Raw genomic sequence first — 17,488 nt, 5'->3', positions numbered from 1 at the left:
GATGGTGCTGGATCAGCTGTCCGGTCCAAAGCTTCCTAACACAACAGATGAATACAGTATGACAGGAAACCATGTGATATTATAAGAAACCACCTGCTCCGACTCTGTCTCCTAGAAATTACATCCATATACGACTAGATTGCAACAACCAATACGTTTTACTAGAAACTTAATGCTGGTTGATGTTTTCTCTCAACAAAATGAGAAAATGTTGAACATATTAGTGAAATGTTCAGAGACAACATACTTAGTTGTTTATTTATCCACCAAAATATCCAATCTTGCATTACAATATCTGCTCATACAGCATTATTAAACTTTTAATGGTTATGTTTAGGTGCTGGCAGCACTTAAGGTTAAAGAAATATCACAGTCTTTGTTTAATAAAAGTCAGCAGTGACTTGAAACATGAGACACAATGTGTTTGTTCACTAACCTTAACTTAAACGCTTTAGTTGCCTAAATCAAACTCAGGACTCAGGATGTGAATCCAGGTCTCTGGCGTCAGAATCCTGGTTTTGTACGTCCACCATCCACCCCTGACCACCAGCTTCAGTGTAATATATATTCAGAGCAATATTGGCATGTCCATTAATTACCGTTTTAACTGATGTGGGATGAATGATTCTTTATAGATATTTTTCTTTGTACAGGGACTCTGTACTGTCTCCCTGAAGTTGGAGCTCAAAGTGATGATTCAGGGGACGGCATGAGTCCTCCGAGAGACGTTAAAAACACAAAATACACAAACACACAGGAGCCGATTGTAAGCCACAGGTCACAGGAAGCGTCGTCCCCCGAAAGAAAGTAGAATAACAAAGTAATATGGAAGTATTATTGACATGGTAATTTTGTGATTACAGTTACAGTAAGAGACAAAGACTGGGACTCTTGTCCTGTTCAATGTTTAACTAATGATGTGACATTTCATAATAAACAGACTATAAGGTGTAGAGCTGCGATGATTAGTCGATTAATCAATTAGTAGATTGACAGAAAATTTAATGGCAACCTATTATTTTGATAAGTGATTAAACACTTTGAGTTAAAAAAAAAAAAAGCCAAACGTCTTTGATTTCAGCTTCTCAAATGTGAATATTTTCTTTCTGTCTTTTATGTAAACTGAATATCTTTGGGTCGTCGACTGTTTGTCGGGACCAAAGAAGACATTTGAGACGTCAGTTTGGATTCTGGGAAACAATGATCGACATTTTTTTTACCATTCCTGACATTTTATAGACCAAACAATTAATTGATTGATCGAGAAAATAACCGTCAGATCAATCGATATTAAAAATAACCATTAGCTGCAGCCACACAAGGTGTGTTAATGTCTTTATCATTACCTGAAGAAAACTGTCTGTGGGCAAAACGATATAAACATCAATAAATTAAACATCAATAAATAGTTACTCACTATTCCAGTAGTTGTTGTCAGTAGTTATTGATGACTATTTTACTACTCTACCCTCCTCTGCTTACAGGTGCCAAACGATTTAATTGATGAATGTCAGGACGTCAGTGAATTAAAGCTTTTCAGCTCAGAAACATTTCTGAACTTTTAAAACATACCTGTAACTGTGATTGAAAAGCTTTGAGCTGCCAAACCAATCTAAAGTCCATAAAACGTTCCTCTACATAAACATTCAAAATCACACGCTCAAACAAACGTCAGCAGCCATGAACAGTCCCTCTATTTATCCAAATGAATGAAAACTACTGTGACTAATCACATTCTCATTTCCTTTTCCCTGATACAGTAAATTAACTTTTGTGAATTGCAAAAGCTAATTTAGATAAGCCGTGAAATCGAGGAGACACCTCTGCAGTCTCATCTTGTCTTCATCCTGCTCTCGTCCTGTCGAACAGGAAGAGCTGCGGCGTGTCCCGGACGCTCAAGATGAATTTTGAGAATCTCGCCATCAACGGGGTCAATATATAAAACTTCATCACCTCTCGCTGTGAGTCTGACTTCATCTGAAGCCCCTTTTGGACACGATCGACACTACAGGGGGGGGGAGGGGGGTGGGGTATTAAATATTCACCGTGCTCCTCGGTAATTTAACTCAAAGTGATTAACTATTTATTTATTTGAGAATTTTAACCATAAAGACAGAGACATAAGCCTCTCCGGGGGGTCGCGGGAGAGTTGAAGGTGAGGCAAAGATACTGCGTGAGGTGAATCTGAGTCGTTCTCCATCTCGGACACAGGCACACGAAACACATATTGATATCATTCAGGATGGAGGATATCATTATCTCTGATGTACAATGCAAATAAACCTCCATGACTGCTTATTACCTTTGTGTTATTCTCTCTTTTTACAAATGAATTCATGATCAATGAGAAATATTTTTGATTGTTTGCAGTTGACATGGCCTTAGTTGGCCTCCTACAGAAAACAGACCCACACTCTTCAAACATGGTGTCACATCAGCCGGCTGGAAATCAATGTGGCTAAAAAACAAAAGAATTAATAATCTGTACAAAACAAGATTTAAAAAATACAGCCGGTTTCACTTGACGGCTGACGTGTTGAAACTGTGGAAAGCTTTAAATAAATATCTTGGTACAGTTCTTGACTTCTAAATGAGCTTTTCTGAAAATACAGAATATATTTTCAATGTTCACAGCGACTTTATGTTCATAGAAAACTCAACAGCTGCAGTGTTAGTCAGCAAAATTTAGAACTAGTGTACAAAACTCTTATTGAGAGTGTTTCAGTTTTTGATCTTCCCGCCTGGTACGGTCACTCAAATTGTAGATCTATGAATAAACTTTCCAGGATTGTCCTGATGCAGAGTGAGGGTCCCTGGCACAACGTCACCTACTTCCAAGGTGCACGGAGAAGGGAAGGAAGTCTAGAGCAACACTAGTAGTATGAAGAACAACTTTATTAGTTGACTGATGCATTTCGGCTTGTGGCCTTCATCAGGGTCATCATAAAATACATTACAAACAAGATTTAAATAAAGTGGGTTGGGTATGAAAAAAGGTAAAAGAAGTAAAAAAAATATATAATAATTGGACACTCCCCTTGCCTCTGTTAACCTTGGACAACGATTGGCCTGAAGCCACATGACCATATATCCAACCCATCATTATAGATGTCCCATTGGCTGATATGTGTCTGGATGTATATGATTGGTTGTCTTTTATATTTTTTTTAACTTTTTTAACTTTTTTCATACCCAACTTATTTTATTTAAATGTTGTTTGTAATGGGTTTTATGATGAAGGCAGCAGGATAGTTGGCGAACCCCTAAAAGTTCTTGATTCAACATTTTATGTAAAGGGTGAAGAAGAAAGCGAGGAGTATCGTAGCAGAGAGCTGCCATCCTCTGTTCAGCCAGTTTGAGCCTTTGAGCTCTGGGAGGCTCTAAACAGTCCCTCAACAACTAAATATGTATTAAAGAAGCCACAGACATGACATGAATGGTTTGTTATACTGCTTCATTATCTCTCTCTTGTAACCATCATGTGTAGTGCATCTTAATGTTTTAGTGAGCCAAAGACAATTTTCCAGCCTGGTGGACAATAATATATTGTATTATATTGTATTATATTGTATTATATTGTATTGTGTTCTGTTCTAAATCTACTTAGAAATCATTGAAATAAAGACACTTCAAGACTTGCCTGCGAATCATCACATTTTTAAGTTTTCTTCAGTATCAAAGTCATCCAGTGATGGTTGTCTGTACATTCATGGCTACACTGCAAACAGGAGCTGCTAACAGCTAATTCTGCCAACTTTTAATGGAGCCAGTTTGCCAAAATATAAACAAATATAGGTTGTCTTAGAAGAGAAATAATCAATAAACTAATTAAAACAGTCCCTGCTTGTAGCTGACAATACAACAGCCCATCTGATGAGCTTTTATAGGGTTTTACTCTCCTGATGATTCGTCGTCATATTGGTTCCCAAATGGGCCCACATGTTGGTGTTAGCATGTTTCCATCTATCAAATTAACAAAGATAGTTTCATACAAAAGTCAGAGTCGGACGAGAAGCTTCTTCTGCAGAAAAACCTCAATGATTCACTTTAAAAAACGAGGATGGGATTTAAATTACAGAAGCAAGTTGCCTGAAAAACAGAAGTTAATTACAGCTGTACTGTAATTATTACTCAGGTTGGGATGAAAAATTACTCACTGACAATGTTAAAGTCACCTCCCCTGCAGAATGAATCCAAAATTAGGCTTCAGACGTCCTGATCATAAAAGCTGCTTGATATTTCAGCAGCAGTTTCAGGAGATGAAATCAAGCTTCACTCACTAAACTCAGTGTCATATCTGTAGTAAACTATCTTGAGACTTCGCAACAAAACACAACATCATTTTACTGCTCAGCCGGTAAGATGCTATTCATCAGCTTTCATCAGCATCACCTGCAGCACGTCGCGCTGTGACACATCAACCGCTACTCTCAGAAAAAGCCTTCCAGAGGAAACCAGAGAGGAATCATCACGCTTATTTGTCTTGTCATCGCTGCCTCTCTGTGGATGCTGTGATGAAATTACATCTTCAGTGTGAAGACAAACTGTGGGAGAGAGACGCTGCAGCAACAGAAGGCAACTGTGACATATTCATTTGTATGCCATTAAACATTTATTTTAATGCAGCCGGTTCTGTGTGACAGAGCTGCCTACGGTATCATGAAGTTAGCGTTGCTTGTTAAGGCTGTCACACATTTTACTGAGTCCTCTCTCGTATAACCGAACTGTGCATTTTAATTTGCTTCCTAAATTCTGGGATACTGTTGGTTATGATGTTGCTGTTGTCAGGTGAAAATCTTCCATCTCTAAACAGAGCTTTGTAGCTTTGTAGCTTTACTAGCATGTACATGTGTTCGGTACTTATATTTGTCTTTATTTATCATATTCTAAGTGAAATTGGCATCATTACAACACGCTTTTAGAAGTTGAAATGGATTTTAACATTTTTATTTTAGCATAAAAAAACTAAAGCTCCCATGAAAATCTTACCGGTGGAGATACTTAATGTCATAACTAATGTCGTAACTTGGTTTCTCATCTAAAGTCAGTTTTCCAACTCTTTGGCTTTTAATCTCTGTTGTCTACAACATTCATGCAACAGCATTAAGTCTTCTCTGTCCTGCTGTCTGATGTCTGAACCATTTTTATCAAGCTGTGATGGTCTAAGGTTTATGGGAAATGATGTTCATCAAAGGCTCTAAAAACAAGCAAACTGAATAAACAACATTAGACTGTTCTTAAAAAAAAAACATCTTATCTAAACATATGGATTCAACAACATGAGATACTTTTTCTGTTCTAAAGCTGGATTTATATCTACGGATGTTAATGGGAGTTTGAATGAGGTTTTCCTGTTTCTGGAGCAGAACCCAGGAGTTGTGGTTTCACTTCGCCTCTCTATTGATTCTAAATCACAGAACAAAGAAAATCTATCCATCCATTTCATGCTGCTTATCCAGGACCGGGTCACGCTGGCATCACACTGAGTAAAGTAACCCAGACATCCTCCATCCCGTTAACGTCCTCCAGCTCCTATTGGGGGATCCTGAGACATTCCTAAACCAGAGGAGATGTATATAATCCCTCCAGCGTGTTCTGACTCTGCGCTGGGATCTCCTACCAGTTGGACGTGCTGGGAACACCTCCAGAGGGACCACCTCCAGAGGGAACACCTCCGGAGGGAGGCGTCCAGCAGGCATCCTAACCAGGCACCCAGATCACCTCAGCTGGCTCCTCTTGATGCGAAGGAGCAGTGGCTCTCCAGATCTCAAAGCTCCTCACCCTGTCTCTACCAAGGCTGAGCCCACACACCCAACAGAGGAAACTTATTTCAGCTGCTTGTATTCACGATCTTATTCTTTCGGTCACTACTCAAAGCTCGTGACCATCGATGAGGGTTGGAACACAGAGCGACTGTTAAACTGAGAGCTTCGCCTTCTGGTACAACGTCTTCATTACTGCTGATGCTACAATAATAAAGCAAGAACATCTAACTATTGCTTAAAGCTATACTAGTCAATGTTTTTCATACGAACAATGCGAACTATGGAGAGTCCCGTTCTCAAACCCACAGAGAATTATCACTCTACACTGCTGCTCTCCTAATGGTTTTGGTTTTCCAGCCCACAACTCTGCTTTTATCAACAAATTTTACAGCCTATAAAATATATTTTATGTGACAAGCTGGTGAAGAAAGTCTAGCAGCTAAAGACCTGAATACTTTTTCCTGGAAATGGTCCAAATCAGGACAAAAGGTAGTGTGAATATTACACTTTAATTCATCCTGTTGCCAGAAACATAAATGAAATAGTAATACTGGGTATAAAACACAAGCGTTCATTTGGAGTTGTATTTCTGGCCACCAGACGGATATTATGTCCAATATTCACTCTCCTTTCAGCTCTTTGGACTCGACCAGCTATTGAGGCTCTTTAGCTGCTAAATGATGTTAATTGCTAACTGTGTCCATCTGCTGTTTGGTGCTGATCAGGTAGTGTACAGAAGGTTTATCACAGCTGCCTGCTGCTGCTGGAAACAAGGTTGACGAGAGCAGTGAGACTGAACAAAATCAGTAAACAGGGGGCCACTGTAAAACCACAAACAATGAGCTGGAAGGAAAAAAAAAAGCTGCAGAATCAGGAGATGATTCTCTGTGGGTTCGTCACTATGAACGACTCCTTTCACATTACAGTTATTTGGTCTGAGTGCAGCTTTAAAATACTTTTTCTGACGCCGAAAAACACCAAAATATCTTTGTGGTGCAAATGATTTCTCCATTATAAGCTACAGGAATTATTACAGCTATCTCCAATTTCATGCTTGTTTGTGTGTTAATACACTAACACGGTTACTGAAGGCCGATTCCTTCATCCGTCACTGTGCATCTTCCTCCCCCAGAGGACAGAGGACGTTAAAATGAAAGGAGGAGTGTGGCAATCATCCCTCCTTTAAAGACAGTGGGAGGAGATAAAAGCACACTCTTTTATCATTTCTCAAGACATAATCAGAGGGGGATGATGATGATGATGATGATGGTGGTGATGATGATGATGATGATGATGATAGTAATAGGCTTGGAAGCCAGGCTGCCCAGCAGAAAAATAGCCATCATCTGATGGGATGTGTGTGTCTGACAGATGATGTTCGCTCTTGAGCGATATCTCAGGGTTTCTGCCAGCCAGTCTTCTTTTTTTTTTTTTTCTCAGCTGGAGAGAAGCAGGAGCAAACCTAGACAGATTGTATAACGCCTTCAGGATCAGAGGGACTAATCTCAGAGTCAGGGGACAGAAAATACCCCAGCTGAGGATGCACTTCAACGCTTCTACATCTTTTACATCTACATTACAGAGCAGCGTGCAAAGTCACTGGCTTATAGAGGCAATCAGAGGGCAAGTATACTTAGGAAGAATCAAACAGCCTCACTGATTTTTTTTATTCTCATCACTTAAGCACATTGCACTGAGGTGGCAGCGTAATTGTGACTGTATCTTTTGCATTTGAAATAGCGATAAAGCGCGGCCAGTTGGATTTCTAAGCTCCCCTTTTCATGCGGAGGAGCAATAATGATAACACCGGGAGATAAAGGCTCGGAAGTACACGAGCATTCATGCGGAAATTTTCTTATTAAAGAACTGTCGACTCTATAGTGCGGTGCGTCTGCCCTTTGAATGAGGAACCACATTTCCAAAGACAAGAGCTTATTGCTTTTGCTCATCAGCAGCAAAGAAGAAAAAAAAGAAGAAGAAAAAAAAAGACCACCAATTTTCACTGGGTGTGAAAACGAAGCCGGCCTCGGGCACCAGGAGTGACCTTTCGTGTCTGAGTTCTAACCACCTGCAGCAAGTAAACCCCGTAAATACAGCAGAGACACATTATTCATCAGTAAGAAAGCAGCAATACACTGCAAAACCCCATGAAAACCTGCAAAGCCAAAGGCTGAATAACCCATACTTAAAAGCTGGTGAACATCATGGAAGCTGAGTGTCAGATGTGCACAGAATTTCTCTTGAGCAATTTTCCAAACCTACATGTACAGAGAGTATAAAGCTTTACCGAATAAGAAAAAAGCAATCAGAGTGACAGAATCTAGAAAGAATGAGGCTGATTTACAGCTGCAGAACATGAAATCCAAGCAGCCAGGTGTAAATTTCCGCCATTGGTTGGTTTCAAAATGTCTTTTCAGGTGTGGATTCTTATCTGCCATGATGCTGCCCATGCTGTATGTGGCTCCAGTTTCACAAATATATTTCAAATACTTAAAGGTTTGGTAACAGAGTTGTCAGATAGGACAAACGCCCAATCATCATAAAAGTAGCCCAGGTTTTACATCCAACCATCCAATCACCTGCAGTCTTCTGTTTTATCATCAGACAAACTCAACACCATAGTTACAAAAGTGAAAAACTAATAGAAATCAGAACATTTGTAGATTTTAGATAATCTTACATTTAACATTCAAAGTTTTCACTCGTATGAATGACAGGAAACAAGTGTCAGTTCAGTTGTAATTAACTAGAATTATATTTGGTTTAGATAGTTAGACTGTTAGCATATGATTAAAGACACTATATCAACATATCAATTAAATGTGGGTTTTATCACATTGAACGTCAGTCTTTGGCTGACATGAGGCATTCATGTATATTTAGTTGTCATTGGTTGTATTATTAAGTGCAGAGTTGGAAATATCTGAGCTTTGAGAGGAAAATTCCCAGTCATAATTGGAACCTTGATGTGAGCGCTATTAGCGAGTCAGGAACTCATAATTACGATAACTCTGATTTGATGTGAACACAGCATCAGTTTACATTAGGGCCCGCAACGTACAGCCTAATGATTCCCTATTTACAGTGTAATTGTTTTACAGTGTACCAGTACAGCACATAAAGACGCGTACATGCAAGGAAACAAAATGTGAAACTAAAAATAAAGAAAAAAAAAAGTATTTTTCAAGTCTGTCTTAAAACAACAGTCAGGTTTGGGGGCGGCTGTGGCTCAGAGGTAGTTTGATCCCCGGCTCCTCCAGTCCGAATGTCAAAGTGTCCTTGGGCAAGATACTGAATCCCAAATTGCTCCTGAAGGCTGTTGTACCATCAGTGTGTGTGTGTGAACGGGTGAGTGTTGGCATGTAGTGTAAAGTGCTTTGAGTGGTCGGAAGACTCTGAAGGCTCTCTAGATAAATGCAGTCCTGTTCATACTGGTTATTAAAAGATCACCTTCAAATGTGCTTTCACTATAAAAGATGGAGGCCAAAATCCACAGTGTGTCCACACAGTCATTTAGTGCAAAAATGCATTTAAAAGTTGATGTGAAGCTTATATGAGGCTTCAGCAGTCTGAGTTAGTCATATCTGACACAATTACAGTCTTTTTAGCTAAAAATTGTGTTTCCTCGGACAGTGTTTCCCTGTTGAGCTGCGGTGGAAGTATAACAAAAAGAGGGACTTTGGCACTAAAAAGACTGTAACCTTGAAAGATACCTACTTGATTTAACTCATTTGGACACCGAAACTTCATATTAGCTTCAGATAAAGTTTTAAAAGACATTTTTGCACAGACGGAGGACTGTGGATTTTGTCCTCCATCACTTACATTGTAAGTGCATCATGAAGGATCTTCTAATGGTCAGTATGAACAGGAGGAATGATTACAGTGATGTTATATGTACCACCTCTTCTCCTGTTAAAATTCCCCTGAAACAATACAGAGGACATGACGTTCATTGACATTACTTACTGGCCAACATGTGCAGTGTTACCAATAAGTCTTATACACGTCAATATTGACTAAAACATTTGCTGTATTTATCAGGATCTGAGGTTTTGTGAAAGGCTACTGTATGCGCTGCATGAGCTGAAACATTTTCTCTTCACATGGAAATGGAATATCTCATATCTATGACTGCTATTTCAAAGTACTGACCTACAGCTACGATTTCAAGGGCCCTTCTCTGACCTCAGATCAGTTTGATTTCTGCTCACAGCAGAGAGCGAGGAGTGTGCTGAGAGCTCCTTTTACTTGTCTTTGTATAAAAAAAAAAGACAAAAACATGCCAACAATACAAACAGTTTCCTTCCTCTGACATTTCAGAACATCCTTTTGTCGAGAAAAAACATGTCGATGATTCAGAGAATATAATATCTTGAGCAATAATCCACACTGATGCTCAACACAAACAAATTAATCTCGCTCGTGAACAAGTAGATGGCGCTCGGAGAGTGCAACACACTGACAGCCTTCCTATTACTTCAGTTTTATATTGATTTCATGCCAAATAATAAACAAACACCACTCCTCAGATTCTGAATCAAATCCCAGATCCACATCAACGCCAAAAATATAATCCATAGTTCTTGGATTAAGGCCAATCTGTCCAAATTTCACTGGAATCTGTTCTGAGATACACTGACAGGAAAACAAACTAAACTATCCTCCGTGTTGTTATTTAACTCACTTTTTAAAAAAAAAAAAAGAAAATAGTTGACGATGGAGACTCACCGTCCTCCTTCACCAGAACCTCCTTCTGGCACATGTCCTGCACGTTCACGGTGCAGTTGACGATGAACTCTGGCATGGAGCAGTCGTGTGTCATCTCCTCACACTGGTAGCACTGAATCTGCAGAGCCAGTCCTGCAACACACACACACGTCTATCTATTAGGGATGTAACTAACTCTGTATTCGGATTGTACCCAAGAGAACGGTGGACAAAACCATGGATGTATACAGGAAGTCATGTGACATCAACAGCCGGCCTGAAGTAGTCACCTTTTTTTAGTTGTCTTCTTTAAGAAAACCTTTAAATGGCAGAATCAGAACATTTTTCTTCCCACTTGTTTGCAAACATAATTTCAATTTCAACAGCTCAGGCCAGAAGGATTCTTTCTGCATTTCCAATCATCTCTGCTTCATTTTAATTCCTTAATTGATACAACAGAAGTAACATGATTTATTTAAAAGACATTTTTTAACAGATGGGATGTTTGATGTTTGGATGCTACTCACAATGTTACATTTGGAGGCAGCTACTATTAGCTGCAGCTAACAAATAGCTGCTAAGGCTTGAGCTAAAGCTGTGCAACATTTTCACACAACAGCATTTAGTAGTTTGATTAACAGAAATTTTAAAAAAGTGACAGAGAATGGCAGTTTTCAAACCTAATAAAAGTATAAAAGTTAAACCAAATTCCTGATATCACTCATTGCAGCCAAGAAGAAAGCAGACACTCCAACATGTGTTCACTATCATGGTGCCGTCGTGTTAAAGTTGCTGCAGACACTGGCGGCGTCTCCTTCTTCATGCTCCTCCTACACATACATGTCTAACAAAAACTGTGAAGAAGAATCACTTCCGCCTGTTGTCGTAACTTAATTTCCTGTTTATGGATGACCACTGTGGTTGACATCGGCCATGTTGCTGCAGCCAGGTCCCTCTCATCATACCTGGCTTAGTTTGCATTGAAGGTCATTAGAAATGGTCTAATCTGCTTCATTTCCTTCATTAAATTGCTTTCTATTGTCATTTATACCCCTTATACTAACATCTACATGTTTGGCAGCCAATAATATAATATGTTTACCATGTACCTGAATTCATCTGGTAATGAAATATATTTGAACCCAACCTTCAAAAAAAAAAATATTATTGCAAATATTCAGATGTTTATCTATTTAGAGCACATTATCTGTGCAAAATGTATTTGTTTTCTGTTCTGTTGTATTTCCCAACTCTCTATCTAGTGGTGGAACGTGACGAAGTACATTTACTCAAGTACTGTACTTAAGTACTTGTACTTTCAAACTCCACTACATTTATTTGACAGCTTTAGTTATTTTTCAGATGAAGATTTGACACAATGGATAATATAACAAGCTTTTAAAATACAACACATTGTTAAAGATGAAACCAGTGGTTTCCAACCTTTTTGGCTTTTGACGTCTTACAAAAAGCAGTGTGTAGTCGGGGTCACATTTCACATGTCTATGAGTTGTTAACAGCTCCACCAAATAGTGATGTTTCCCTCTAAACTTCTCACATGCTTTCATTTCAATAAATGTTCAAATGATCCAATATTTCAGCAAAAATCAAAGATTAGAGAAAAAGTCCAAAAACTGAAAACAGATTTGTGTATCTTTGTATCTTGTACTTTGTTTTTTCTTCTTTCCTCTCCCATTAATCATCTCACGACCCTTCAGATTTATCTGGTGACCCTTTGGAGGCGCCCCGACCCCTAGGTTGGGAACCACTGGACTAAACTAGCTAACTGTATATAAAGTAGTTGAAACTAGCTCCACCTCCAGCAGCTACAACAGTAACATGCTGCTCTAACACTGATGCTTCACTATTAATAATCTAATGATGTCATATATAATAATATATCAGTCAGAGGGACCAAACCACTACTTTTACTGCAATACTTTAACTACATCAAGCTCATAATACTTATGTACTTTTACTGCAATACTTTAACTACATCAAGCTCATAATACTTATGTACTTTTACTGTAGTAGGTAGTATTGTTACATTGCTGTATTGGTACTTAAGTAATCACCACTGTCTCTATTTACATATTCCATTTATCTTCTCTTGTATTATGAGGAATTATTGAGAAAGTTTCCCCTCATAGTTTGATTTTGGTGAATCTTCATGCTTTTGGTTTCTAATCATTTCACATTGATGTGACAAACACATTCAGTTATTCGGCTGCTTTTTGAGAATCTGGTGGCACATTTATTTCAGCAGCATGTTGTTGCAACATTTCATCACATCTTTGACGGTTGATGTTTCACCACTGCTACGTTTTTATGATCCTTTATGTTTCACCAACAGGCTAGAATATATTCTGCAATGCCATTAAGATTAAATTACAGCATGTGCAGTATATTCATTATTATAACAGTGTACAGGATGATCAGGTCCAATAAGCAGCTCTTATTATTTTCAGAATGACAGAGAAAAAGTCACCTTTAAGGGTCACATAATGGAAATGAGGGTGACTGTTGCAAATTGATCATGTTGTTGGGAGTGAAAGAAGGATTACAGGAAGAGATTTTAACCACTTTGGTGAGTATCTTCAGCTTTTCACTGTTATTCCAGTGCACAGTTATATCACATGTAACAGCAACCAGAAAATATATGAAATACAGTTTCAGTTTACAGACTTTAAGGTAAATATTTTCAGTGGTGGAAGGTAAAAAAGTACAATTTGTATGTAGCTGTACTTAAAATAAAATGGAAATACTTGAATATTTCCATTTTATGCCACTTTATACTTCAACTTCAGCACTTTTCAGAGGGAAATATTGTACTTTTTAATTCACTACATTTATCTGACAGCTATTTACTTTTTTATTTACAATTTTCATCTAAAACACATGATCAGCCTCTAAAATATGATGCATTGTTATTATTAATCAACCCAACAGAATATAAAGCAGTTACAATGAACGACAAGATTAAAACGCTGCAAACACATTCATGTCTTAATCATAATAAAATTATATCATTCTGAAAGGTGCTGATATTCATTAGTTCTTTAATATATTTTGCTGATTAAACTCCTGCACATTTACTTAATTAAATTTTGAATGCAGGACTTTCATTTGAGTGTTTTAATTTCTTCTTCTTCTTTTTCTAAAGAATCTGAATACTTCATCCACCACGGCTGAGACATACAATAAAAAAACATCTGCAGACTTGTCACAGAGAGAAAAACGCTCCTCATCACTCTGCCTCTCTGCGGATCATTATTATTATTAGGAGGCTTACAGCAGGTCAAATTCTGGGAGATATTTGACAGTTTTAACTCAGAATGATCTGCAAAACTTACCTGGATCGTTTGAGACGCGCAGGAGCGCAGCGCCACAGCGAGACTAAAATCTCATATCAACAGTAAAAGTGTGGCGCCAGACACTCTAATCTACTGTAAGTAAATCCAAATTTGAGTTTTCCATCATTATAATAGGGAGCCAAAATCAGAAATATGCTCGAAAGTAAAAGAAAAGAGGGATCCAAGCTGTGCGCGCTGCGCCTCCCAGTTTACCTTCACTGCGCTTCTTCTCCAGAAATAAGCGGGTTTGGAAGTTTTTTTTGCTGTCAACCCGCAGCCTAACAGACGCTTTAAATCCCGGGGAGTAAAAAAAAAAAGCAGTGTGTCCATACCTGAGCTGAAGGAGAACAGGAGCAAAGTTGTGACAGTGAACAGCCGCATCGTCCGCTTATTGTGGCGCTGAGCAGAAACATGAGAGATGGATGTTCGCCGGGTCTGAGGCGCAGAGACGCAGCAGCTGGCAGCCTGGCATGGTGAGCCTCACACCTCCTGCGATGCTCCATCTCTTTTATCCGCCGCTGACTCACACACACACACACACACACACACACACACACACACACACACACACACACACACACACACACACACACACACACACACACAAAGTGAGTTAAATAACACACATCTGCACACGCGCACACACATGCATACACACACACTGCGTGCACATTCCGCGCAGTCAAAAAAGTCAGTTTTGTGCGTGACGCTGGTTTCTTCTCTATTATTATCATTATTATCACTGTGGATGTATTTATTGTGTTTGTGAATATGCCCTGCTTATTTTTTCCCACTGCTGGATTCAATAAAGTTTTTTAAATTGTCAAAATAAGCTAAAAGGCATATAAGCATTATTTTTGCTCTTCTGACTACCTTAATCTTTCCTTCCCTCCAAAGAAACGACTCCAGAATTTTTATTTGCTTTAGCTCCTCATTAAACTGAACAGTTTTACTGCTGTGACCTCCAAAGTCCCCAGTCAGAGTTTTATTTATGTCTTTATTACTATGCTTCACTTTTATCCACATTTCATCACTACAACCCAAGAGATGAATCTATAAAATTTGGCATCTATTGTCTTTTCCTGTTAATAAATTAATATTTTCACATAAGCAATTTACTTAAACTTAAACCTGCATTACCTGATTTTTTTTTTTTTTTACTTTGGCCACAATTTTTTGAACACTCACCTTTTAAGTTGATATGTTGAACTTGTTAGTATCACTATCATATCAACAACATTACCATTCATTTGGAGTTGTGTTTCGTTGGCCTTGGCATTGATTCTACAAGTCTTTGAACTCTTCTGGAGGGATGAACATCATTCCTCCAAAAGATTTTCCCTCATTTGGTGTTTTGATGATGGTGGTTTAGAGCGCCCGTCAGTCCAAATTCTCCCATAGGTGTTCAACTGGGTTGAGATCTGGTGACTGTGAAGGCCATAGCATAACATACTCATCAAACCATTCAGTGACCCCGCATGCTCTATGGATGGGGGCATTGTCATCCTGGAAGAGACCACTCCCATCAGGATAGAAATGTTTCATCATAGGATAAAGGTGATCACTCAGAACAACTTTGTATTGATTAGCAGTGACGCTTCCCTCTAAGGGGACAAGTGGACCCAAACCATGCCAGCAAAACACCCCCCAAAGCACAACAGAGCCACCAGATCCCCTCACTGTAGGGGTCAAGCATTCAGACCTGTACCGTTTTTTTTTCCTTTAATTTGTCACCCGTCTGTATATGTCTATCAGATGTGAAGGTCAGTCAGCAGCATCAGCTGAAAGTGGCTCATCTGTCTCTGGGTGTGTGCAGCTCCACTGGCTGCACAGAGGAAGCTGTATCTGGTGCTCCTGCAGGGCAGATAATACACTTATTACACTTATTCTCACCTCACGTCCACAGGAGCTTTACACATGAACACAGGTCATTATATAACAGGGGTGAAAAAGGTGATAAAGATACGAACACCCTGGGGGGAGTACAGGGGCATGACCCCACTGGAAGAATCGATTTCAGCATGAGGATATAGGGGAAAAACTCACCCTAGAAATAATGTAATCCTTCTGCTACAAAAGTCATCAGTTCAGGGCACTTTAAAAAAAAACAGTCAAGAGAGCTGGGTCCAAAATTGTATTTAAGTGTGTTGCATCCACTATACAATAAAGTTCATCAAACAAAACAACAACTGTATATGCAACTATATATGCACAACAACTGACAAATCAAATGGAAAACACAGTTTATGTTATATTTTGGTAGAGAGATGTCTGCAATTTGTAAAATATAATAAAGATTACGTTACTTGATGCCCGCTTAACAAATAACATATATAACAATATGTAAAATGATGAGATTTCAGCACCACGTTCTACTTTGTCATTTCAATGCCATTTTCAGTCTATAAAAATACATTTTTAGTCTTTCAAATAATCAACCATCTACATGACATTTCTGTTCACATGTTTTTATTTGTCTTATTAATTCACTATTATTATACACGTAAGATTAGGGGAAGACAACACAGCTGCTAATATTTGTTCTGACTTATTTTATGAGTTTGCTTAATTTGCATAATTTCATGATAGAAAATAAAAGGTTATAATACAGAAATATATTGCATGTGGGTTTATATTAATAAGTTTCATTTTGATAGAGAACAGGATTTATTTTGTCTCTATTTAACTTTGGTGCCTGACCTTAAAACACATCCACCCACGTTTAGGTTATTAAGAAACTTCAGGCTTGACTATGTCGCAGATTGGGCCTACTAGTGCAGGGAAAATAGATATAAATTATGGATCTCAATGATGCATCGATTATTGGTTAATTGCCGTTAATAATTAAACTGATTAAAACTATATTAACTGATAATGCAGAAGAAGAGGGATGTGTAAGTGAACCTCGATCTGCTCACTGTGTCGTGTTGCTGAACTCTTAAACGTAAAGTTGTGAAAACTCCATGGAGTTGCTGTTCGGTCGCATGCTAACGCTAAACTAGCATCTTTAACAGAAGCAGCTGCTCAGTTAATGCAGCCTGAGAGCTGAGCGTCAGACGGCAGGACTCTTATTACATATGCTTCCAACAAAATCAACACAAAAGTGATGGACTGTAATAGCTGCACTCCCCTGCTTGGAGTATAAATGCATTTTTTTGTGGTTAGCTAACGTAGCTAGCTAACTAAGTTTACATCAAGGTTAGATACTGAGCTCATGCTAGCTAGCTAACCTTGCACTTTCCAATGTAGTTTAGCTAGCGATAGCAGCTAATGTTGGCTAGCCAGCATTAGGAGCTAGCTAGCTACATAGCAAAACTCCAGAAAATACATTTATGTTTGGCATTCTTCTTCTTTTTTTGTTTTTCTGGCTGGCACCCCGATGGCTGTTTTCCAGTCCCCACACACTCCATTTGCTCAGCCCTGAGCCCTCGTTTGAAGTGAGGGGTTGTAAACAAGGTTATCCTGAAATTATGTAACTTAATTAACGTTGCAAACTGTACAACCCCCCCTTGGTTGAGGTTATAGAAAGATCATGTTCTTTATTTAATACAGAAAAAAGTCTGCAGTGATTCAACTAACCTCTGAATGCAAAGTTCATTCATTCTCTGGTGTCAACATCCACCCCGATCACCTTTTTATGACTCCAGTGAGGTAGATCCA

The 17,488-nt window shown here is 38.7% G+C and overlaps 1 protein-coding gene across 2 annotated transcripts in view; it reads right to left on the bottom strand.

The window, feature by feature from the left end:
* Nucleotides 1-14,387, bottom strand: part of LOC121907575 (ly6/PLAUR domain-containing protein 1-like) — a 28,239-nt gene extending 13,852 nt beyond the window's left edge. The window contains exons 1-2 of one of the 2 annotated variants that reach the window (XM_042427211.1): nt 14,161-14,387; nt 10,497-10,628 (exon numbers count right to left, since the gene is read on the bottom strand). In XM_042427211.1, coding sequence (XP_042283145.1) covers nt 10,497-10,628; nt 14,161-14,209 — 181 coding nt within the window. In that variant the 5' untranslated portion in view covers nt 14,210-14,387. Of the gene's footprint in view, nt 1-10,496; nt 10,629-11,196; nt 11,806-14,160 lie in introns of those variants that run through there. The other variant, XM_042427212.1, reaches the window with a different exon arrangement.
* Nucleotides 14,388-17,488: the final 3,101 nt, after the last annotated feature.

The sequence above is a fragment of the Thunnus maccoyii genome, chromosome 11 (assembly GCF_910596095.1).
Source record: "Thunnus maccoyii chromosome 11, fThuMac1.1, whole genome shotgun sequence".
In the NCBI taxonomy this organism is placed as follows: domain Eukaryota; kingdom Metazoa; phylum Chordata; class Actinopteri; order Scombriformes; family Scombridae; genus Thunnus; species Thunnus maccoyii.
Note: the sequence above shows the minus strand (reverse complement) of the source record. Positions and strands in the feature narration are given on the sequence as shown.